Source organism: Neopsephotus bourkii, unplaced genomic scaffold (genome assembly GCF_033783945.1).
Source record: "Neopsephotus bourkii isolate Nb327-2 ecotype Australia unplaced genomic scaffold, CSIRO-AGI_Nbou_v1 NB_1663, whole genome shotgun sequence".
In the NCBI taxonomy this organism is placed as follows: Eukaryota; Metazoa; Chordata; class Aves; order Psittaciformes; family Psittacidae; genus Neopsephotus; species Neopsephotus bourkii.
The window spans coordinates 8,555,772-8,579,010 of record NW_026902137.1 but is presented as its reverse complement, the minus strand read 5'-3'; the positions used below and the strand labels follow the sequence as shown (position 1 = coordinate 8,579,010).

The window sequence follows — 23,239 nt, the reverse complement described above, 5'->3', positions numbered from 1 at the left end:
GACAGCTGACAGCATGGGAAGGAGATGCCCAAACCCATCCAGCCAGAGCAACCCCCTCCCAGAGCTCATGGGAGACCTGGGGGGGCACAAACACATCAGAGAGCACAGAAACCACCAGGGGAAAATAGAGTATTAAGGAAAACCCATGTATTGAGTCTTTGCCAGTGCGAATCTAAAGAGCAGGCTTTTGTATCTGCCCTAATTTATCTCTTTCCCTCTGGAAAGGACTATTTGTGAAATGCTTTGTGTCCATGTCCCTGGCATTAAACAGCCCCTGTTGGTATCCGGCTCCACAGATCCTCCTGTGCTCGCAGGTGTGCCAGCACTCATTCCTCTCCATCCCACCTCCTACATGCCACGTACCCAGCAGCTCTGGCCTTTCACAATGGATGTCCAAGGGACTGAAAAGTGCTTGAAGGTTTTTCTTTCAATTAAAGGAGCTTACAGATGTGCTATATTCATACGTACATTCCCCTATTTATTTAATTTATTGCTACATCACCTATTAAATAAAATAAGGCAGAAAGAAGAAAGGAAGGGAGCTGCCACAAGCTGAGCGCCTTTCGGGATGACTCACTGCAGCACTGAAATGGCTGCTGGCTTCAGACTCACCCTGCCTCTGCGATTTGCTTCCAGGCTGCAGAAGAGACCACGGCGAGAGGTTTCTCCCCCCATCCACGCGTTGAGGATCTGCTGTGGGGTGATGGACAAAATCCCCCCCCCGGCTTCTGCGGCAGGAGACCTGCCTTCCCCAGGAGAGGAAGATGGGGGCAGACATGAAAGGAAGGGATGGCGAAGCGTTTCCAGCTGACCTGATTTCCTGCCTGTTCCAGTCTTCACATCACTGCCAGTTAGTTGAGGAGTGGTGGTGGAGGCGCAGGGCTGGTCTGTGCCATGGGGAGCTGCACCCTGCCAGCGCGGCTCCAAACCCCACAGTGTAAGGGCCTTTGCACCTCCGTTTGCTGGGAAAGAGCCTTAAAATGGGCATCTCCCCTTCCTGCCACAGTTTGCCAGTGTCAGTGTCAGGCCAACAAGCTCTGCTTGGCTGATGGGAGAGTCAGGCCTTTCACTTCTGAGTTTGAGCAGCAAAGGGAAAATTCACCTCAGGTGCCACTGATGATGAAGCCAAGCCCCCCCCCCAGAAGGATGGTGCGATGCCAGCACAAGCCTATCCGGGGCCTCAGTAGCCTGGAACGTGAATTTAGCTCTCCTGCAGCCAAGGCTTTGAGCTGCAGAAGGGGACATAGAGGTCTCTCCCCTTCTGGGGTGACCCCTCCATCCTGGGGCCATTACAGGCAGAGCTCTGCCTCACTTCCCACTCAGGCTTCAGCTCCTTCTCACAGCCTAGGGGATGCTCAGCAAACCTCCCAGTGCTGGGAGAGCTGGTTTGGGGGGGACAGGGCTCAGGTCTGCCCTGTGGCTGTGCAGAAAGGAGGTTCTGGTGCAGAAAGTGTTGGACAGAGTGGGGGCCCTTGCGGTGCGAGGCACTGCTCCTTCTCTGAGAAGTGGATGGATGAGAAATGTCAGAAAGGAAAAGGAAATTCACCCTCATCCTGTTATGTCAGTGACAGGCAGAGAAAACCCCATGTGGGAGCCAGGCCTCCTCCCTCCCCATGGGCTGCACCCTGCTGGGCCTCAGCACTCACTGAGAGCTGGGCTGGCAAGTGCCCGGAGCAGACAAAGCCGGGCATGTTTATCTTGCAGCTCCCAGGGATGCTCAGCCATCCCTAATTGCCATAAAAATAAATGCTTTTTGCTCCGTATCACAGAACAGAGGAATTTCCCCCAGGGTTGTTTTATTTTTCCTCCTCAGTTTGGCTTTTTTTTCCTTTCTTTTCTGAGGCCTCCCTCAAAGTCATCCCTTCCCCCTCCCTCCGCTGCCTCCTTCCCATGTAAACAAGCACACGGCACACACAGTCTGACACATCACACACATGGAGACACGCTGATGGCCCCGCAGCGGGGAGAGCTGCCTGGCACAGGGAGGCGGGCGTGCGGGCAGGGGAAAGATGCTGGCCACTGGAAAGAGCTCCCAGCCGGCCTCGGGCAAGCCTGGGGAAGGGTGAGAGCCCACAGGCTCCATCCAGCCCCTCGGGCTGGAATCAGCAAGCCGATGGATCCAATGAGCAGAGTGGCGTGAAGTCTCACCCCTGTGAGCTGCCTGCCTGACGCGGTTGCAATGAGCCATCGCTGTGAGGACATGCAGCCCCAGCCATCACCTCGGGAAGGTCTCACATCCTCTCTTCCACGTCCTTCTGCTCCAGCAGCTGACTTCTGGGGGAGCTGGTGTGCTTGCACCGGTCGCCAGGCTGTGTGGGGATGGCTCCAGGTGGTGACAGCAGCTCCGTGACCTGAAACCCAGCGTGTGCCATGCCCAGGACTTGCTGCCTTCACCCACTTCCTGACGAGCCTTCCAAGAGCCAACGGCGAGCTCAACAAGCCAGGGGGGCTCTTCCCCGGGGGGCTGCCCCCGGTGCCCTACGTACCCCTCATCACAAGGAGAAAGATGGAGCTGGATCGCATGGAGGGCGACTGCAAGGGCAGAGGTGCATTGTCCACATGCGAGGTGTCACCACTACTGGGGCCCTGCTCAGCCTGACAGCCAGGTCAGGTTCTGCTCGCTGCCCACCACACTGCTCAGCCCCCCGGGGCCTCACTTGCCCCTTGAGCAGCTTTGCAAGGTGCCGCTGAGTCCTGTAGCCCTCTGCGGCTCCCATCCGCCGTCGCACGGGCTGCGGAGGGCACTTCCAGCAGGTAAGGCCATCGATCGTGGCGGCTGTACCCGCTCCTGACCCCGCTTTCCCCCCGGGCATCCCTGCACAGAGCTCGGGGGCTACCCCGGGGGGACCGCGCTGCTCCGGCCCCACCTCGCTGCTGAGGGACCGGGAACGGAACCGGCTTCGCCTCCCCGCGGCTCCGGGCGGGCGGGCCGGAGGGTGGCACCCCCGGGAGGGGCGGCGGGGCGGGCGGGAGCAGGGCCCCCCCCTTCGGCCCCGCGGAGCTTCAGCCGCCGCCGCCGGCCCCGCAGGGCTCCGCGGCTCCGCGCCGGGCGCGCACGCTGCGGCGGGAGCGGCGCCGAGGCAGGTGAGCGGCGGTGCGGGGCCGGGTCCTGTACCGCGGGGACCCGGGCACGGGCACCAGGGAAGGGGGGACTGGGGAACCCGCATCCCGGGGTGCTGCAGCCACCGCGGGGACCCGGGCATCGGCATCCCGGGGCGCGGCGGGGACCGTGAGATCCGCAACCCAGGGACCAGCGCGGAGCGAGGCACCGGCATCCCGCTAACGCGGGGTACCAGCATCTCCGGGCACTGCAGGGATCAGCACCCTGGGGCGCGGCAGGCACCCGGTGCACCGGCATCCCGGGGTGAGAGGGCAAAGAGATCAGCGGCATGCCGGAGCGAGCAGGGATGGGGGGAGCGACACACCGGGATGAGCGGGGAAGCGAGGCACCGATATCCCGGAATGAGCAGGGAGCCGCCGTGCTGCACCCACATGCCGGGATGCTGCTGGGACGCGGGGCATAGGGATACTGCTCCTCTGCAGGCGGGGGTAAGAGAGTCCTTCTCCCTGAAGCCGCCTCATCACAGGGGCCACCCCTCGTCCTCTCCGTGGAACAGGGCTGGGTGCGGGGGTCCCCCTGGGGAGCTGTGCACCCACTAAGAGAGACCTGGGAGCAGAGGCTGGCTCAGGACAAGGCATCACCCGCAGCAGGTCCTGGGCTGCCTGCTCGCAGGAGAAAGCCGAGCTATTGGTAATGACCCCTTCCTGCACCCTGAAGCGAGTAGGGAGTTCCCCTGCCAGCTGCATCCCCAGCCCTCGGTGTACAGCCCTCAGTGGTAGCTTCTCAGTGTACAACAGCAGCTTATGCTCTGTTGCAGGGAGCAGACAGCAATGGGAATTCCCCTTCTATGCTCCTTCCTGCCCGCTTGGAGAGCTGCTCACCTTCAAAACAAGGGCTTGGTCCTGAGCATCTTCAGGCCGATGGGTACAGGGCTGCTCAGTGATGGAGACGGGGCTCTGCAGGGGCATTTCTGGATAAGCAGAAAGCAGGCGTCTCTCCAGTCCTGACCCATCACACAGCTGCTAGGGACACCATCCTGCAGGAGCTGGGAGGTCAGCCAGCCCACTCCCCCCATCAGGTACCCAGGAAGGGATCCCCAAACCTACCCCAGCCCCATGGGCATCCCATGCAGGACTTCTGCAGTGGTTTGCAGCCACAACACCTGCACACCCAGGACATGCAGGTGTCACCAGGGTGACAGAGCATTTAGGATGGGACTACAGACAAAGGATAAGGGTTTCCTCCTCCTCTAGGCATTTCTAATGAGATCCTTTGAGACAAATCACATGAATCCCTGCTGGGAAGCCTTGCTGAGCTATAAGTACAGGGTTTCTTATTTGGACCGTTAATCCAAATCCATTGTATCTTGTTGGAAAAGGCCCAGTGTGCAATACTCCCTGCACTTGCTGCATCCTCACTTGAATGTCTATTAGCATCTTCCTTCCCGCTGCCTTGGTTCCCCTCTGCCAGTATAAATACTCCTAACTTCCACTTGAAAGCCTTTAAGAAAATTTATGTTGTCAAGGGAAACTCTTCTTGCATTTCTTACAGAAATGCTTGATCTGTTGTTATATTTTCACTGTCATAAATGCATACATCAGAGATGTCTTCCTCCAGGAGGTACAGATCCATTTGAACACCCAGCTCACACTGGGCTTGTGTAATTCTAATGGTTGTCTCTTTAAAATAGCTTACAGTGTATTTCAAAATTGACCAGAAAGAGACTGGGTCTCTTCTGTTCTCCTTTCCAATCATTCATGGAAATTTGGGGTTGACTAAAGGGAAATCTTGCCAGTTCCCATCCCTGCAGACAGACACATCTGTATTCTCTGTCCATTGTGCTTTAAAGTAAAACAACCACCCAGCCTTCCCAAAGTAAGCTTGTTTCCCAGCAGATACCGCTGCAAATGCAAGGTGGGTGCATGCTGTGATGATCCACAGCGGAGATGATGCCAGGGCTTAGTTCAAACCCTGGTTTTGTTCTAAAGTTGAGCTTAGCTGGTCATGAAACAAGTAGACAAAAGAGTTATAAAACTATTAATTGCTGCTTTAGATTCCTACGTGAAAGCTGTATGTGGGCAGAAATTTGCTCTATTCAGAAGTGAACATCAGAAAGGAGCATCTCAGTTCGTGACCCTTCTCCTCGTGCTGCTTCCTGCGTGGGATGCAGGGGGGGATGGAGGGATTTCCCTCGGTACAAAGGCTCACAGAGGCCTGGTACCTTCTGGTTTTCTTTTGAGCTGTGAGGCACCTCCCTCCTGGCTCTTCGGGTTTGGCACATCTCATCCAGAGCCATCGTGGCACAGCACAGCCATGCACTGCAGATGGGTCTGCATCCCTTTGGGCTTGTCCTGACATCCCAGCGCAGCCCCTATAGCCCCTTAGGCTGCCCCATGCCTCAGCCCAGCCCCAAGACCACCCTGCCTTTGATTACAGTGACATTTGGCCTGGTTTCCCAGAGCGGCTGCTCTACAGGGAGGGTGCAAGAGTGGCCGAGGATGGGTGTGGGATGAGCAGGATCCCACAGACCCACCCGCACGGCCCCTATGTGTGTGTGTGTGTGTAGCCTGAATGCATGAGCATCCTTCTGGAAGGAACCTGGATTCTGGATTAGTCATCCCCACCCCACAGATGGGCTGTGTGATGTCTTCCCTGGAAAAGCTTTTGTCACAGAAATTCCGATTTGTCCCTGAAAAGGAGTGTTTACACCCCTTTTTCTCCCTTGCTTTTGTCTTAACCATTAAAAAAGTTGATCCTTCTCTTTTTTCCCCTCTCCTTTGAAAGGCAAGACAATGAGTCCATTAAGCTCTGAGGCTTACCACAACCCAGTTGCCTCCTTCAGAAATGGTGTAGTGGGAAGTGCTGGCTTTGTGGTGCAAAGCCTGTATCTTTAAGGAGCCCTGGCTGGGAGATGCAGTGGAGTTAGCAGATGCCTTTGCCAGGCTATTTCACACAAATCTGGCATTTGCTGCACCCACAGCCCTGCTCAGCTTAAAAATGTGCCTCTCGGGTTTATTTCTAGCCATTATTCCATTACCTGCCCAGCTCTGCTCTGACCTCCAGATTTAGATGTGGAAGGGTACCCCAGGTCCCTCCTCGTCTGACAACCTTTTATGCTGTGTCTCTCAGACGCTGGAAAACATGCAGAGCCCTTTTCCTGCCCCCTAAACCCCATGAGATGTCCAGTGAGCAGTGCCAGGCTGGGTGCAATGGGGTCTGCAGGGGAACCGGGGTGGGGGGGACCCACCTCATATCACTTACGTGGCATTCAACCCTAGTGTCTGCTGTCCGAGCAGCCTGTCCCATGTAGGGTCTGGTGGCACCTCAGCATCACCATAGGGACTGATGCAGCCTTTTCCCTTGGCTCCTGCTGCCTCCATCCCTGCAGCACCTAAAAGTTTGAAGGCTTCAGTGGGTGACACAAGACAGAGAAGGTGAGGGATTTTCCATTAGGATGGCTGATTAAAACCAGGGAGGTGAAGCCTTTGAGACAGGAGACAGGCCAGTCTGGAGGTCACAAATACCTGCAGCATAAAACATCATTGACTACAAAAGTCATGTTGGTACCAGCAGTGACCCTGAAGTGCAGAGCTCTGGAGCAAGTCACGCTGATAGCGGGGCTCTTCCCAATTAATCGATGTGTGGGTATAAAGTGTAATTCCTCAACCAATGCAGTGTCCTTCCTGAGGACACCCAGAACGCTGGTGCCAGGAGCAGAGGGACCATGTGGGTACAGGGATGCTCTGTGTTTCCCCAGGCATTTTGACAAATAAGGTAGGTGGAGAAGTCTGATTTCAAATGGGTGCAAACCTTTTTATTTGCTTCTTATTCTAAGCTTCTGGTTGAGAGGTGTAAATGCATATGAAGGTGTGGGAACGCTGTTCTTTGTGAGATGCTTCAACTGCTTCTCATTAAAAAAGGGAATTTCTGCTGCAGGGAAAAGCCCGGCCCCCTGAAACTTTGAAAACCCTGAAACACAACAGAAAGCAAAACTTGGGTGTTTATTTCCCTGCCAATACACCCATTTTTTAATCCAATCATCAATGATTCTGAACCATGTTTTTGTTATGTTTCAACATTATTAAAACAATCTTAATATTTGACATGACAGAGCACACAGGAGGAAACAAAGCAGGCAGATGAATTGTTTTGACACTTCTTTCACTGAAATTCCCTCTAAAAGTGACACCTTCTGTGAAAACACTTTGATTTGAGCAAAACTGCCTTTGCTGCTGGGAACACTGCACCATCTAAGAATTTTTTGACCAGGTCTAATTAGCAATGTGGGAGTCGGGGTACAAAGCTCTTTGACAGAATCACTGCGGTCGGGATTGGATGATGATGATATTTTTCCATGGGGGAGGCTCTCTGGGGGATAAATCCTCTGTTCAGTGACTAATTACCTGTTTGAACAAGGAAAGCCCCATGATGAGGTGCTGGGGGTGCAGGAAGCTGCTTTCCATTAGCAATGTGTGAAGGGAGAAACTTTTAGAGGTAAAAATGAAGGAAAAGTTTCACCTGGAAAAATCGTTGGCTTTTTGTCCTTTTGCTTTCCACACACACCAAAGATTAACTGCCTAAAGCTGGTTCGCATCCCTCCCCTCTACCTTATCCTCACCTTTCAACATTCAAACACCCCTCCTCACTCCCCAGGGTACTCCTGCCCTCCACCCTGTAGTACCAGGGTCGTAGGGAGCCCTGCGTCCCCTCCAGCCCCGCTGTGTCTCACCCGCAGGTGGAACCGGCTCCCGCTCTGCTGATCATGGTCAACAAGACCTTAACTTACTGGGGTCCCAGTTTTGAGGAGGACGTTATCAACATCAACGTGGGGGGCCTGAGAAGGCGGCTCAGCTCCAGCGCCCTCTCCAAGTTCCCCAACACCCGCCTGGGCCGGCTGCTGTCCTGTGACTCGGAGGAGTCCATCCTGCAGCTCTGCGATGACTACGACGTGAGCGCCAGGGAGTTCTACTTTGATCGAAACCCTGGCTTCTTCCTCTACGTGCTCCACTTCTACCAGACGGGGAAGCTGCACGTCATGGAGGAGCTGTGCGTCTTCTCCTTCTGCCAGGAGATCGAGTACTGGGGCATCAATGAGTTCTTCCTGGACTCCTGCTGCAGCTATCGCTACCACGAGCGCAAGCTGGAGAGCCGGCACCACAACTGGGATGAGGAGAGCGAGGTCAGCAGCGTGGACACGTCCCCCGATGAGATCTCTGACATCAACCACGACCTGCTGCGCTACAGCACGCTGCGCTGCGGCAACGTGCGCAAACGCCTCTGGCTCACCATGGAGAACCCCGGCTACTCCATCCCCAGCAAGCTCTTCAGCTTCGTGTCCATCAGCGTGGTGCTGGTTTCCATCGCCACCATGTGCATCCACAGCATGCCCGAGTACCAGGAGGTGGATGAGAACGGCAATGTGCTCGATGAACCCATCCTGCACAAGCTGGAGTACTTCTGCATCTCCTGGTTCACCTTTGAAGTGTCTTCTCGCCTCCTGCTCTCGCCCAGCCCCAGGAAGTTCTTCAAGCACCCGCTGAACCTGATTGACATTGTCTCCGTGTTGCCCTTCTACTTCACCCTCTTGGTGGACCTGACCGTGGGCAGTGACTCGGAGCTGGGCAACCTGGGCAAGGTCGTGCAGGTCTTTCGGCTCATGAGGATATTCCGGGTGCTGAAGCTGGCTCGGCATTCCACCGGCCTGAGGTCGCTGGGGGCCACCTTGAAGGTAAACTGGCTTTTTATCTCCTTATTTAATCCTTTAGTCTCTAGGCAAGGAGAAGACTTCTGGTATGGCCTGGGGATGTGGACAGAGCCTTTCCCAATAAGCTGCCAACTCTGGGGGGTGTCTTGGGGTGGCAGGCACCCTCTCCTCCCACTTAGTGTCTGGCAGCTCTGGGTGTTGCTGCTTCTGAAGGGCAGGGATGAAGGGGAACACCCTCTTCCTTGCTGCTGCAGCAACAGCAGGACCAGCACAGGATGTCCTGGTATGGGCAGGACTTGTTGAACCCATTCCCATGTGTAAGCCATGGAGGAAAGCAACCCTGGAGTGTGGCTGGGGATGGGCAGCAAGCAGGAAAGTTCTGCCAACTTCTGCTGTAAAGCAGCACCAGCCCAGCCCAAACCCTGCAGAGCTCACAGGGCATCAGAATAAGTGGAGGGAAAAAATTCCTGGCATCCTCAAAGCCTGCTTAAAACAGCATCCAGGGAGGATTGTTCAAAATGAGGATGCCTCAAGTCCTACCTGCATCGTGCTTCTGAGCACTCACCTTGAAGGAGCAACCAGCGACAGACCCGTGTAGCACTGCTTGCAAAATTCAAACCACATTGTACACTTGGGAAGGGCTCCCTGAACCCTTTCTGTGCTCCACTTAGGCGTGAACAACACACTGCAGCAGAGCAGGACTGATGGGCTCATCTGCATGATATTAAGCAGCAGACGAGATGCAGGGAGCCAGCAGCATCCCGGCTCCGACCTCTGCCGAGCCGCTGATTCACCGAGTGACGCGCTCCAAAGTGCCGCTTCCCGGGGACTCCGGAGCCGGCTGTGAGCGAGGATGAGTGAAGACACAGATCTGACGCAGCAGCCTGGCGTTGTGATTTAGTGGGCACATAAATTACAACGTCTTGTTAATCATAATTTACTTCCTCTTGCCAGAGCATAAAGCAGCAGCAGAGGAGTAAAGGCTGTTAACAGCCAGGAAGTGGGAGCGATGGCTCTAGCAAGCTGAGTAATTGTTCCCCTACCACGAAAGTGCTAGCAGAGGGATTTCTGCCATTTGTGCATCATAAACGCTGAACGGCCTTCAGATTGCCTGGGGCCTGATCCAGGGTCTATTTAATTTGAGAAGAGGCTTCCCCCTCCTCTTCCCCCTTGCCATACACAACATCCATTACCATTATTGCAGCTTCCCCAGTGTGGGCTTGGTGCCCATCTCCCACTGGCAGTCAATAGGTGTGAGGCCCTGAGTAATTTAGGCATCTGCAGGGACATACAGAAGTTGTTCTCTGTCCCCTCAGGGGCCTGAACACACAAATAGATTGGAAGATCCAAAGCTGCACGTCCCCAGATGGCAGATGCACCATCCTGCTGTCGCTGCCATGGGCCATCTCTGTGCTTGGTCCCCACACTGGTGTCTCCAGCCAGGCTCAGACTGTGGGCTTTCATCCCATTTGTCTTCTGCTGTACTGGAGAAAAGATGTTCATTCAGCAGGGGAAGGAGCCCACGCACATCCCCTGACTGTCCCAGGGCAAGCAAACCCCAGGCTGAGTCAGGAACACAAAGAGACTGCTGCCAGGGTGCTGTTTTCTGCAGCCTTTTATTGCCCGGCATGGCATCTCCCAAGGCATCCCACCCAAACCATGGCTAAAAGTGCGTTCCCACCCGAACCCCAGCTGCCTTCCCCTGGGTCAATGGGCAAATCACACATTACCAGGGTAACTGGCTGCAAAGAGGTGCCTGAGGATCAGCTGGGGGATTCCTGGAGCCACCCCTATGCTTGTAAATTAAAGCAGTAGGATCTACTGGGGTGCCTGACTTCCCCTTCACCTTCCAGCACATCCCAGGGACATAACTGATACCCTTTAAAAATGCATCAGGTTATTTGTCTCTGCTGCTCCCCAGCTGGGATGTAAGGACGTGTGTTAAGCTCCAGCCAGGAGCAAGGCTTTCATGGCCAAGTGATACAAACTTGGTGGCTCTGAGCTGTTTGTCCTTCACGAGGAGCTCCCTTGGAGCTGCTATAATGCATCTGCAGCCACAGGCGATGGCGGAGGAGGAGATTATTTCCCCTCGGCATAGCTGGCAATAGCTGAGCATCTTTTGCCAGCAGTCAAAGTGAAGTCTTCTCGCTCCCTACTGAGAATCCACCTCTTTTATGTCTCGTCTTGACCATGGAAGCTCTTTTCCCACGTCTTCTGCTGTTTGCTTTGCTCAAATGTTGTTTCGTTTAGTCATCGTGTGGTCTCCAGTAAAGCATTTCCTGCCTCTTAGGAGACTGGGAGAAAATAAACCCCGTCAGAGCTCTGCTTTCCTTTCCCCAAAGATGAAAATGAAGCTGGCAGTTTGTCAGGCAGAAACGTTCAGGGAACGTACTTGTGACCATCGAGAAGCGAGTGGACCAGCCATGCTGTGAGGCTGATGGTGGCTTTGGCACTGGTGTGAGGTTGGCCTGGCCTGGCTTCACCTAGGGTCTGTCTATGGGGTAGTTTCTGGGGACCCACCAAGATAACAGGACAATGTGTTTAAACTGAGATCAGGCTGGAGTGAGTGCTGCGACAGGGGAGTAGCTTCTGCCTGGGAGCCCTGGCTGGGAAGCACAAGGTTGCCTTTCCCTCCCAGCACTGCTGTGGAGGGCAGAAGGGTGGCTGTGGGTGCCAGGGATGATCTCCCCACTGCCCCACTCACGTGGGTCACCCCCAAGTCCCCCGACCCCTCTTAGCCCAGCCCCAGGGGACATCCCATGGCAGAGGTGGACAGGGGCACTGGGGATGTGCAGGGCTGTATTTGCGCTGCAGCATCCCCGTGTCCTGGCCGAGACAGGGGTGGTGCCACCCCCACCCCGACCATCACTGACCACTGCTCTGCTTTGCCTTCCAGCACAGCTACCGGGAAGTGGGCATCCTGCTGCTCTACCTGGCCGTGGGGGTCTCTGTCTTCTCTGGTGTGGCCTATACCGCTGAGAAGGAGGAAGACGTCGGCTTCGACACCATCCCAGCGTGCTGGTGGTGGGGCACGGTCAGCATGACCACCGTGGGCTATGGCGATGTGGTGCCCGTCACCGTGGCAGGCAAGCTGGCCGCCTCAGGCTGCATCCTTGGGGGCATCCTGGTCGTGGCGCTGCCCATCACCATCATCTTCAACAAGTTTTCCCACTTCTACCGCAAGCAGAAGGCGCTGGAGGCGGCCGTGAGGAACAGCGGGAAGAAGGACCCCGAGGATGCAGGAAGCATTTCCAGCCACGACCGAGACTCGGAGGCTCTGAGCGAGAGCTCCATGGGCAGAGGCAGCCCCGACCGCCGCGGTCTGACCCCCGGCTCCCACCACACTCCCTGAGCCCACCGCGCCGCCGCACCGGGGACCTGCTTGCTCACGGTGAGCACGATATAGCTGTTGCACCAGGATGTGGCGCCTGGCATCGCCCCTGCCCTGCAGAGGACCAAGGAGGGCTTGGAGGAGATGCCCATGTGCTTCCAGCCCCCGGGATGCAGTGGCTGGGTCCTCCTGGATGTGTCTCAGCCTTCACCCAGCGATGGCTGCAGACAGATGCTGCGGCACTGGACAGAGCCCTGCCACAGAGGGGGTGAGAAATAAAGAAATAGAGGGGACCCTGATCAGGCTCTGCCCTGGCTGCCTGAAGGGGGAATCTTCCTCTGCCCTGAGCTTTTGTGTTTTCCAGGGTGAGGTTTAGGAGCTTGAGAGTGGGGCAGCCCCCACCCAGGCTGGCTGCCCTTGCAGGCCCTGTACAAGTTTGGCATCAGCTCAGCCCCAGTCCTACCCCAGCTGGAAACAGCGCTCAGCTGTCCCAGCAACCATGGGGAAAAGGGCTGGAAATGAGTCTGGGTGGGAGGAGAGGTGGTGCTCAGCTCAGGGTGAGCCCCACTGTCCCCAGCCCCTGCAGTGGGATCCACCGGACCTCACCTTCCTTCCACTGCAGTTGGAGTTTAACTGGTCTCTGAGCTGCCACCACTGGGACCCGCAGGGATGTGGGGCTGAGGCTGCACCAGGAGCACTGTCCAGGAAGCAGGGACACCAACAAAAGGGACACTGCCCTCCAAGGCCCCAGCAGCCAGAGGAGGTGAAGCTGTGGGAATCGAGGGGCTACCCCCAGGAGGGCTCACCCCCCCCAGCCCTTTGCTCCATGGGGCTCCCAAGTGCTCTGTGTGGCTGCTGGCCCCCAGCTCCTGGGGCAGGGAGGAGGCAGAGTCCCTGCAAAGGGCTGTCAGGGAGCGGATGCGGGGGGATGCTCCGGGGCATGGATGTGCCAGTGCCATGTGCTGGTGATTTCCACTGCACAAAGAGCTGCAGGGAGCCCAGCAGCTGGTGATGGGGTGGTCGAGGTGACCGACGCCAGCCGGGTTCAGCACATGCCCTGGTCCCCCTCGCCACAACCTCCAGCCTGGCTTCATTCTGCTGCCTCGTCCCTCCCTGCCTTGGGGCCAGGCAGGGGCAGGAGTGCCTAAGCAGGTGGTCACACTGTCCCACTATCACCTCTCCCTGGGTGCTGATGCTCTCGCCTTCCCTCTGCAGGGGGGGAGCACCCCAATGTCTGCAAGAGGCCAGGAGAGAGGGGACCTTGCTCTGCTCCCCCTCACTGCAGCCTCTGGGCACCTCACAGCCAGCAGGGAGATCCACCCAGAGCACCAGGCCCCCTTCCTGCCTGGATCCCCAACCTGGCTGAGCACACTGGGGGCTGCTCCCAGCACAGCATTAATTCCCTATGGAGTTCTCCCTTCACCCCCCAGTTCTCTGTTTGGAAACTCGTGGCTCCTTTGTGCACAGAGGAGTACACCCTGTATTGCAGTGCCAGTCCTGAGCAGGAGGAATGTGCACCCTGCAGTCATCCCATCAGCCCCAAAATAGGTGGATGGCTGCAGGGTGGCCCCAGGCTCCTGGATCCTGGTGTTTGCCATGGGTTGTCCTGGCTGGCTTTCGGCACAGCCACAGCTCTGCCTGTAGCCATCTGCTCATCATAGGGAAGAAAAGTCAAACCAGTGTCAGCATGAACCCCAATGGGGTGCAGGGAGGGATCCGCAAGGAGCAGTGGTGTGGGATGGGGGGTGCTCACCCTCCTGGCATCATCAAGTCTTCCAGCACTGACAATCTGTGGTCCGCTCTGCGCTCGTTCTTACTGCAAGCTGGGACTGGTGAGCAGCATCGTCCGCTCCACCCAGCTCCCACTGCACTGTTACTTGAATAAAGGAAGGAGTTTCCCCTTCTCTCCATAAGTATTCCAGTAGCAAACTGTATTAAAATGTGAAGACTGAATTACATGTATTAATTAAAAAGCATTATGCAAATAATAAAGAGCATGTAAATTAATTTTCTATCTATGCATGGGATGCATACTGTATATTTTATTAAAGACCTAAGTGACCCACTTTGCACACTGGTTTTGTTTCGCGGCAGCGTGGGGCTGGGCTCATGGTTGGTGCAAGCAGCCCTGGGAAGCAGATGGGATAATCCATCCCTATGAGCCATCTCCAGCATCCTCTTGGTGCACAGTAGAGCTCCCACTCATGCAGCCCTGCCTCGTCCCTGTCCCAGTGGTGGGTGATAGTCTTTGTGCCTGGACCACTGGAGCCGTCCCTGATGGAGAATCCTGGATAACCCATCTCCTTGGGGGCCCAGTGAATGGGACACCCCTGGAGTGAGAGGGGATTGGTTGGAGGCGGCAGGCCCTGGGAAGAGCAAGAATCTGCAGAAACAGCCACACTGTGATCAGCAACACCCAGGGGCACGAGAGCTGAGCTGCCAGTGAGAGCTAAACCAGTGCTGGGAGCCGAGGAGCAGCAGTTGCCATTCCCCCTAATAGCCACTCTTGGATAAAGAAACCCATTTTATGCCCAGGCTCATGGGTTATGTTTTGGGCTACAAGGAGAAAAGGCTCAATTTTCAAAGGAAATACAGCTTACAGCTCAAGTAGCAAGAGTCCTTTGCTTAACTTGGTTAAACACCGGTTCAGGCACCCCTTTGTCAGCAGGAGGCTGGAGGATGTGTGCGTGTTCCCAATGGCTCCCAGCTGCAAAGGCAAAGCTCAGCCCAGTTTCCAGTGTCCAGCCAGCAAACTGCCCACGACAGGGACTGCAGCCACCAGCAGATGTGGGCTGTCACTGATAAAGCTACAGCACCACAGGCTGCCTCTGGCCAACGCTGCTTGTAGTGCTGAGAAGTTCCTTAGCCCCTTGGAAGGTTTAGAAGAGCCCTAAGGAGAGCACTGCACAGCACCAGGCTGCCTAAGGAAGAAAGGCCTTGGCACCTGCAGGGGGGTTTAAGCCCTTGGAGCAGAGGCTGAGCATCAATCACAGCATGAACAAGCCCAGCATCAGCTCTTTGCAGAGAGCAGATATCCCACCAGCGTGTCCAGTGTCTGCACAGGGATGGCTGCTCTCCGGGAGCTGGTTCTCCACTGTTTCAGGGGTGCAGTTTGTGCCCTTTTGGCTTTATCCTCCTTCATCCTGAAGGCAGCAGAGAAAGTTGAACCAGCTCCTGATGCAGCCTCTCCGATGCTCTGAAATGGGGGGTGTTTCTGGGCTGTGTGTCTGCAGGGGGGTGGCTGGGCAGGGGGAGGCTTACTGCTGCTCTTCCTGTGTCAAGCACATTCCTCTGCTAGATGTGATAGGAGGGGAAGGCTGAAAACAGAGTTTAAGCTTTATTCCTTCTGAGGGTTTTTCCATTAAACCCCCCCCCAAACCCCACCTGCTGCTAACCTTTCCAAGGGAAAAGCTTCCCTAACGTGGGGGTTCAAAGCAAGGCATTGAAGGACATCCCACGAGCCCTTGGAAGGGACTGCTCTGTGAGAGCTCCAAGCAGGGTTTGGGAAAGCCACGAAAGATGTGTTCTTTTTTTAGGCTCCTGCTCTCGGTGAAGGCATCAGGATCTGAATGGCTCTGAGTAACTGCACCGGGAAAAGCCTCCCACTGCTCTGCAGGCAGATCTAGCAGAGCTCGAGCTCTGCAGAGCGGGGAAGAACTGGGTGCAGGAAGGTGCCCAGCATCAGAGGAGTGGGTGATCACAGCCCACGTTTGCCTTAGCAAGGCACTTCTGCGCAGCGATGGCTTGCCAGGACTGGTCTGACTTGCTATTTCTAAGGCAAGTAGGAAATTCATGTTCTTTTGCTAATTCCTAATCAGTGTTCCCGGGAGCGGCTGCGTTTTCGTTTGGTACAGAGGGTAAATCAATTACCCGCTTTCATCAGGTTATTGCTGCAGGAGCTGCTCTCCACAATCACAAAGCGATTGATGAAAGAGGGGATTTTGCCTCCCGGGAATGGTCAATAAGGAGTGACCTTATTAAGCTCTTTCGTGCAGCTGAGAATGAGACACCTCTGCTCAAAGAGACAAAGTAAACTTCATTACTTTGGTTTAAAACTTCTTTTCCTTTGCCAGCTTCCCAACCTGTGACTACCCTGAGAGTAGGATGTGCACTCCGCTGGGTGTTGGAAAACTGGGAGGTTTTAAAGGGATGGTTCTGTAGGGAGGGAAGACTCCTCAATGGCAGCGTTTTGGGATGTCTCCTGCCCACAGGATCTTGATCTCAGCAGAGTTCAGGGGGTCAAAAATCAGTGCTTGAGTAGGCCCGTGTTGAATGAGCACTACTTGTAATTCCTGTATTGTCTATTAAATTTAAAAGGCAATTAAGTCCCTTTCAGTGTGGGAAGAGCTGATGGGTGTTCTCTGGTTTGATCCTGTAGAGCTTTGCCAGGGTGTTAAATGCAATGAAGAATCGTGTCCTCTCAGGTCAGGGCTGTCAGCCAGCACTCCAAGCATTCATCTACAGCACGCGCTCAGACTCTTTTGGCCTGTGGACAGGAGGAAATGGGACAAAAGGAAAAGAGTAGCTGGGCATAAACGACACCGGCACACCAATACCTGGACCTTAGTACTGATGAGTATTATGTGAGGAGGAGAAAAACTGCTGGTGCCACAGGCTCCGTGGAAAGTTGACTTTTCCCTCCCTGGGGATGAAAAAGCTGGCTGAACATCAGCCTCAGCCCATGGCTGCCTGCAGTGTCGGGTTTGTTACTTGGATGGGACTAATACTTGTGCAAGAAGGTGCCCTACTCCAGCATGAAGGGAGTGCAGGGCAACACTCCCCTGGGATGGCTGCAGTGCTGGCCATGCAGCCCTTCCTTCATGCTGGGGCTCCACAGCAGCCTGAGATGTTGCTGGGAAATGCAATCTCTGCAGGCTTTCCCCGTTACTAGAGGTGCCCCAGTCTCCCTCCCTTTGATTTCCATGCTCCGTCCTCTAACATTCCAAAGCTCACATCTATGTTGTTTCTTCCGGGATTGCTAAAGCAAGGCTGACTCCTGAATGAATTCTGGATCTCGGCTTCGGTTAGTCATCCCTCCAGGACAGATTTAGTAACCGCTCAGGGAAACCACGTAGGACCCTGCAGTTCTCCATGGAAGGCAGCTCCCACTCACTGTCAGCTTCATCTTTGTCTGACCTAGAAAGCTGGAACTGCAGCCAGCCAGCGAGGGTACGGAGTGTGAGCCTCCAGCCCCACCTGGTGCGAAGGGAGGCTGATAAACTCACACGTACCTAGTCCCAAACCTGACTGCAGGCACGGCAAAGTTCCTGCAGTGAAGTAACAGAGCAGAGATAGAATCATAGAATCCTAGAATAGTTCGGGTTGGAAAGAACCTTACCATCATCCAGTTCCAACCCCTCTGCCATGGGCAGGGACACCTTGCTCAAAACCGTATTACCCAAGGCCTCGTCCAACCTAGCCTTGAACACTGCCAGGGATGGAGCATTCACAACCTCCCTGGACAACCCATTCCAGTGCCTCACTACCCTAACAGGAAAGAATTTCCTTCTTATATCCAATCTAAACTTCCCCTGTTTAAGTTTGAACCCGTTACCCCTTGTCCTACCACTACAGTCCCTATTGAAGAGTCCATCCCCAGCATCCCCATAGGCCCCCTTCAGATAGCAAATAGCCACAGCAGAGCTCATTGTGCCCATCTGCCTAAGCACTCCCTGGGCAAATGAACCTCCTGCGTCTGCAGCTCCAGGAAGGGCTGACATGGGGAAAGTGCCCAAACTGTCCCCGATGTGTCCTGCTGAAGCACCATGGAGCTGGCAGCACAGGAGCCTGCCCCTGAACTGAAGCAAAGCTCTCACACTGGAGGGCTGGAGCAGCTCTGCTCTGGAGCCAGGCTGAGAGAGCTGGGCTGGGGCAGCCTGGGGAAGGCTCAGGGAAGACCTGAGAGCAGCTCCAGTGCCTAAAGAGGCTGCAGGAAACCTGGAGAGGGGCCTGGGACAAGGGCCCATAGGGACAGGCCAAGGGGAATGGCTTGAACCTGCCCGAGGGGAGACTGAGCTGAGCTCTTAGGCAGAAGCTCTTCCCTGTGAGGGTGCTGAGGCGCTGGCACAGGGTGCCCAGAGGAGCTGTGGCTGCCCCATCGCTGGCAGTGCTCAAGGCCAGGTTGGACACAGGGGCTTGGAGCAAGCTGCTCCAGTGGAAGGGGTCCCTGCCCATGGCAGGGGTTGGAGCTGGGTGAGCTTTAAGGTCCCTTCCAACATAAACCAGTCTGGGATTCCTCTTGAGGTGCAGAATCATCAACGCTCTAAGGCCAAAGAGCTGCCTGTATAAAAACGTGTATCTGACGGGTTTACTGCTTGTGTGCTCCTACAGAACTTTGTATAACACAGGCTGACCAGAGGCATGTCATGTTAAAACTTGTCCTCATAAGCAATAATACACCAGAGTGTTTTAATGCATAAATAGGAGTCACCACACTGATGCTTTCAGGTAAGGACAGTTTATTTGCACCTTAGAACAAATAAGGCAAGGTATTTGAGAAAGATCAAACAAAATCTCCTGTATCAAACTCAGAGGAATGCAGTAAAAGTTACTGTTTCATACATATACAAACTAATGACCCAACACTATTATATACAAACAGCCAGATCTTACAAAATAGCATTTCAAGTCAGCACTTTATGCCAGTGTTGCTAATTTCTTTGTTACAAAAAAAGTTAAAGCTACAAACTTCACATTTTTAAGTCTCACATGACTGACATCATCAGTATCTCTGGGTTTTAGAAGCAAAGACAATGGTTTGTCCAGAACACTTTCAGCAATGCAGATGGGCCCACGGAGCACACGAATGGAGCTTCACAATTCAGCAGGCTTTTTGCTTAAGAACCTTGTTGGAACAGCTTTCCCTGATGGAACAAGCCTTGATCTGAGCCTGGAGGGCTCTGAGAAGTGAGCAGGTATTTACGCTCCCAGCCACCCTACAAAGGGACCAAAAAGGGAATTATTTTCTCTAACAGATTGAAAATCAATGAAGGAGAAAATAATTCCTCTTCATTAGAGCTCCAAGCACAAGAAACACCATCAAGTCTCAGCCACTGCAAGCATTTAAGAAAGGTTCAAAGACAGTTAAGCCATTGGACCAGATTTTCTTATTTTGGTTCGTTTGCTGTATTTTAAGACAATTCCATCAGCAAAGCAGAGTATTTCCAGAGTGCTTACATTCAGTTATAGCAGTCTCAGCTTGCATATTCTGTAAATAGACACCACCCTGTGGTGTTTCACCTAAAATTTGGGTTTTCTAATGCCCTCCGATCACTAGAAGGTTACCTACGCAGTGCAGAGGTAAAACTACTCCCAGAAGAATCTGCTTGATCCACATGCAAGCAGCGCACCATTTATCACGTCACATATCCACAGGTCTCTCACAGCAGAGATGTTGGGCCAGATCCATCCCAAGTGACTAATGCAAGATCCAACACTTGGTCAGGGAACCCCCTCCTCAGACGCAGGAGTTTCTTTGATGCAAAGGACACTCATAATGAACACATGCCCAGGGCAAAACATACTGCACAGGTTCCAGAGGAGCACTGCGTGAGCCCTGATGTTCACACAGCACTTCACCAGACCTCAGCAGAAGGCCCAGACTAAGGGATTTTGGTCTGTGAACAACAATGAAGCTTTAATTACCTGGCTTTGCCAATTCAAACCTTGCCCAACACTTGAGGCTATCAGCTCACTGGTTATCCCAGGATGGACTCTTCCTTCAGCACCCTAGATACACTGCTTACTGCCTCCCCTTGCCCTTAGGGACAACGGGTTTGCTGGTCTCCAGAACAGCTCTGTTCACACTGTGGATCAACTGAGACAAACAGATGCAACCAGACCCGCAGAGGGGGTAAAAATGGCTTGGTTCCTTTCACAGCAATGGAGAATACTTGTTAATGGTAGCCAAGAGTCTGCTTCAAGGGGCACAAAGAGCCTACAGAGGCATGAAATGAACACTTCACCTCTCTAGCAGCATTTGATTCAGGAGACACTGCTATTTAGTTTAAGTATCTAGGTAATGTATCAAGGCCTACTGCAGAAGAGTGACACAGAAACTGTTCCATCAAAGTGAAAATAAATCAGTAGAAATACTTGCTCTGTCCAAATAGTTCATCATATGCTAAATACAGCTAAGCCTACACACCTCTGCTGTTAACAGCCCATGGGGCAGAGGCACCACTTGGTCTCTGCCCTGCAATGAGGTTCTTTGCTTCTTCCATTTTACTCTCCACTCTTCTGGTGTGAGTTAATTGCACCACCCTCATAGCGATTGTAACACGCTGGGGCATGTTCATTGATTGAGCTATACCAGGCAGGAACATCAGGGAAATTTAAAGAAAGAACAGAAGATGGTCCAGAGGAACTGGAAGATAAGAGATACAATCTCTCCCAGTAGGGCACCAGTAATTGTCTTCTCATCCAGATCAACTCTGCTCCACCACCATAAATGCACATCTTTGTTAATTCAACAAAGTCTTCACTTCCAGTTCAACTTTTCTGATGTGCTAAACCCTGCAGAAATGTGAAGGATTGTGAAATTAAGTTTTTATTCAAGCACCTAAAGATGTAAATCCGAAATGAAGCCTACAAAACGTTTCACAAACTGTGGAGACTTTTAAGTCCTCTCAGACACAACAGAAGTACCTAATTCCTGAGAGAGGTTCACACAACTTCCACCCATTCCAATACTGCTTCCTTTTCCCAACACTCCACCGTCAGCAGGGTCTCCTTGAAGGACATTTCCAAACAGACAGATGAGGGGGAATGAGGTCACCGACTGGCTTTTGGTTTTAAGTCGGTGTGGATTTTAAATTGCAGAACGCAATTTCAGATGGAGGCACAACATGCTTTATCTACTCGTATCAATTCATAATGTACACAAAAAGAGGACAAAACTGAGGTCTTGAAGAAAACACACTTGCTTAAAGCACACAGTGTAAGGCATGGGGCTTATTACAGGCTTTTAAAATGAGATTTCAGTTTCTTTCAAAAGGCTGGAACAGTTTGAACGTGTTCTCACCCGCTCTCTCCAGTGACCTAAAACTCATCAGTACCTTAACAGTAGAAAGACACAGCTAAGAGCTTGAAATTGAGTCTGTGCATTCACAAAGAAAAACAACCAAACAAAACCCCCACAGAAGATGCAGCCGTTAAATACCACAATCCATATTAACTTAAAACCAGAACAGACTACTGAAAGTTCAGTTGAAAAGAGAGTGAGCCACCTTCCATTAGCCTATTCCTATCTGTTCCTCCCATTTAAAAACAACCCCCCTAAAAACAGTAACAAAACTCCTTCGGAATAATGTTTTAAATACATGTCTAACATTAAAACATACCATCAGGATTTTCCACTTAATGGCATTCCTGAGTTCACAAAAGGTGCTATGGAAAAATAAATGAGCAGAAGTATTGCCCTCTATTTTTTGCTAGCATATTTCAATAGAAATCAATCTGTTTAGTAGTCATAAAAGCAAGAGGCTGATTGTTTGAGGATGGAGGAATATTCTACTGGTGGCTCAAAAGTTCTGCTGCCGCCGCTTCTTGGCTTCAATGGCATCAAGGATCGGCTGCCGCTTCGACTGGTACTTCTGGCGAATCTCTTCAATCTCCTGCTCCATCATGGGGTCCAGGGCTGAGAGCCTCCTCTGAAGTTCATCAACACTCCAAGTCTTCAGCTAGCAGGGAGACAAAAGAACAGACATCAGCATCAGTGCAGCCACCATCCACACACCTACGGAGATTCTGCTGCCCAGCTGATGGTCACAACACATCTTTCAGTAGAACAAGGGGGAACAGTTCTGCTCCAGACTGCTGCTCTGAATGAGACTAGCATGAACCTCCGGATTCTGGGCTGCCCTTGCTCATTTTACAGGCACATTACGTGCTCTGTTTAGTGACAGTGAGAGTGTATAAACTCAGTGAAATGTGTCCCACATTAGTTGTTTTTCTAACACTTCATTTATGCAGGCTTAGAACAGAAATGCTCCTTGAGGCGGAACAGAAGCGAAGTTCTCTCCCCCTCCCCTTTCTACTGAACTTCCTTCTGGCAAGTGACAAAAGGAAACAGGATCATTGAATCACAGAATGGTTTGGGTTAGAAGAGACCTTATGATTACCCAGTCCTAATCCCCTGCCACAGGCAGGGACCCCTTCCACTGGAGCAGCTTGCTCCAAGCCCCTGTGTCCAACCTGGCCTTGAACACTGCCAGGGATGGGGCAGCCACAGCTTCTCTGGGCACCCTGTGCCAGCCCCTCAGCACCCTCAAAGGGAAAAACTTCTTCTGATGTCTCATTCGAATCTCCCCTCTGTCAATTTAAAGCCATTTCCCTTTGTCCTGTCACTACCTGCCCTTGTCAGAAGTCCCTCTCCAGCTTTCTTGTAGGTGAACAGGAATTAAAAAAAAAATAATCATTCACTTAAGTTGCATTTGGGAAAAAAAGAAGGCATTTATGTACAATCTGGCTGAACCTCAACCATGGTGAGGAGCCCCAGAACACACACAACAGGTCAGTTTGGGTCAGCCTCATACTGATACAATATGCAACTACAATTTGTATTTCATGGTACACGTGAAGATGTCAGGCTCGTGTGAACAAGCTTCCCTTCACTGATTCCCTATCTGCCTGCCCTTTGTTTAATTGGCTCTCTTGTGTGTGCCAGTTTGGTGAGAACAGGCATAGGAAAGTTTAATTCTGCAATTAGAGATGCCAAGCATGACCTGGGCCAGTCTAGGATCTCCACAGCTACACCCTTTACATAACAGTATCACCTGTGGAACAGACAAGAATTCAGGATAATGTTAAGAAGTACAGACACTGGAAGTGCTTCAGATGTTCACCCAGGCAGCGGTCCTTTTCCCATCCAAGGCCTTGTGATTGCCAGAAACACAGGAGGGCTTCTTGGGAACAAAGAAGTGTCAGTTTTTAGACTTTCAACAAATGATGTAATTGAGTGACTTATCTTTACTTCAGCTAAACGCAAGTGATGCTGCTGTCCTGGTTTAGCTCTTAAATTAGTCAGCTACTGCAGTTATTCTTCAAGCTATTTCTGAATCAAAAAACACAACGAAATGCTTGCTGTCTATTCTAAGGCAATAACTGAATTACTGGCTATTTAATGGCAGTTTACATCAGTCCT

General features: G+C 53.0%; 3 protein-coding genes across 5 annotated transcripts in view; 2 read left to right on the top strand and 1 right to left on the bottom strand.

The window, feature by feature from the left end:
- RIMS4 (regulating synaptic membrane exocytosis 4) overlaps positions 1 to 23,239 on the top strand; it is a 216,183-nt gene that overhangs the window by 26,715 nt on the left and 166,229 nt on the right. The gene's annotated exons all lie outside the window — the stretch shown is intronic.
- Positions 1,982 to 12,809, top strand: KCNS1 (potassium voltage-gated channel modifier subfamily S member 1). 3 transcript variants are annotated; one of them, XM_061375349.1, is made up of 3 exons: positions 1,982 to 2,754; positions 7,797 to 8,789; positions 11,662 to 12,809. In XM_061375349.1, the coding sequence occupies exons 2-3, from the start codon at positions 7,824 to 7,826 to the stop codon at positions 12,115 to 12,117; spliced, it is 1,422 nt and encodes a 473-aa protein (XP_061231333.1). In that variant the 5' UTR covers positions 1,982 to 2,754; positions 7,797 to 7,823; the 3' UTR covers positions 12,118 to 12,809. The 3 variants fall into 3 exon arrangements, with proteins under 3 accessions (XP_061231333.1, XP_061231334.1, XP_061231335.1); XM_061375350.1 differs by lacking the exon at positions 1,982 to 2,754 and adding an exon at positions 3,022 to 3,084; XM_061375351.1 differs by lacking the exon at positions 1,982 to 2,754 and adding an exon at positions 4,877 to 4,975.
- STK4 (serine/threonine kinase 4) overlaps positions 18,538 to 23,239 on the bottom strand; it is a 48,122-nt gene continuing 43,420 nt past the window's right edge. The window contains exon 11 of the mRNA XM_061375430.1: positions 18,538 to 21,776. Within this exon, the coding sequence (XP_061231414.1) occupies positions 21,618 to 21,776 (159 nt within the window). The 3' untranslated portion in view covers positions 18,538 to 21,617. The remainder of the gene's footprint in view (positions 21,777 to 23,239) is intronic.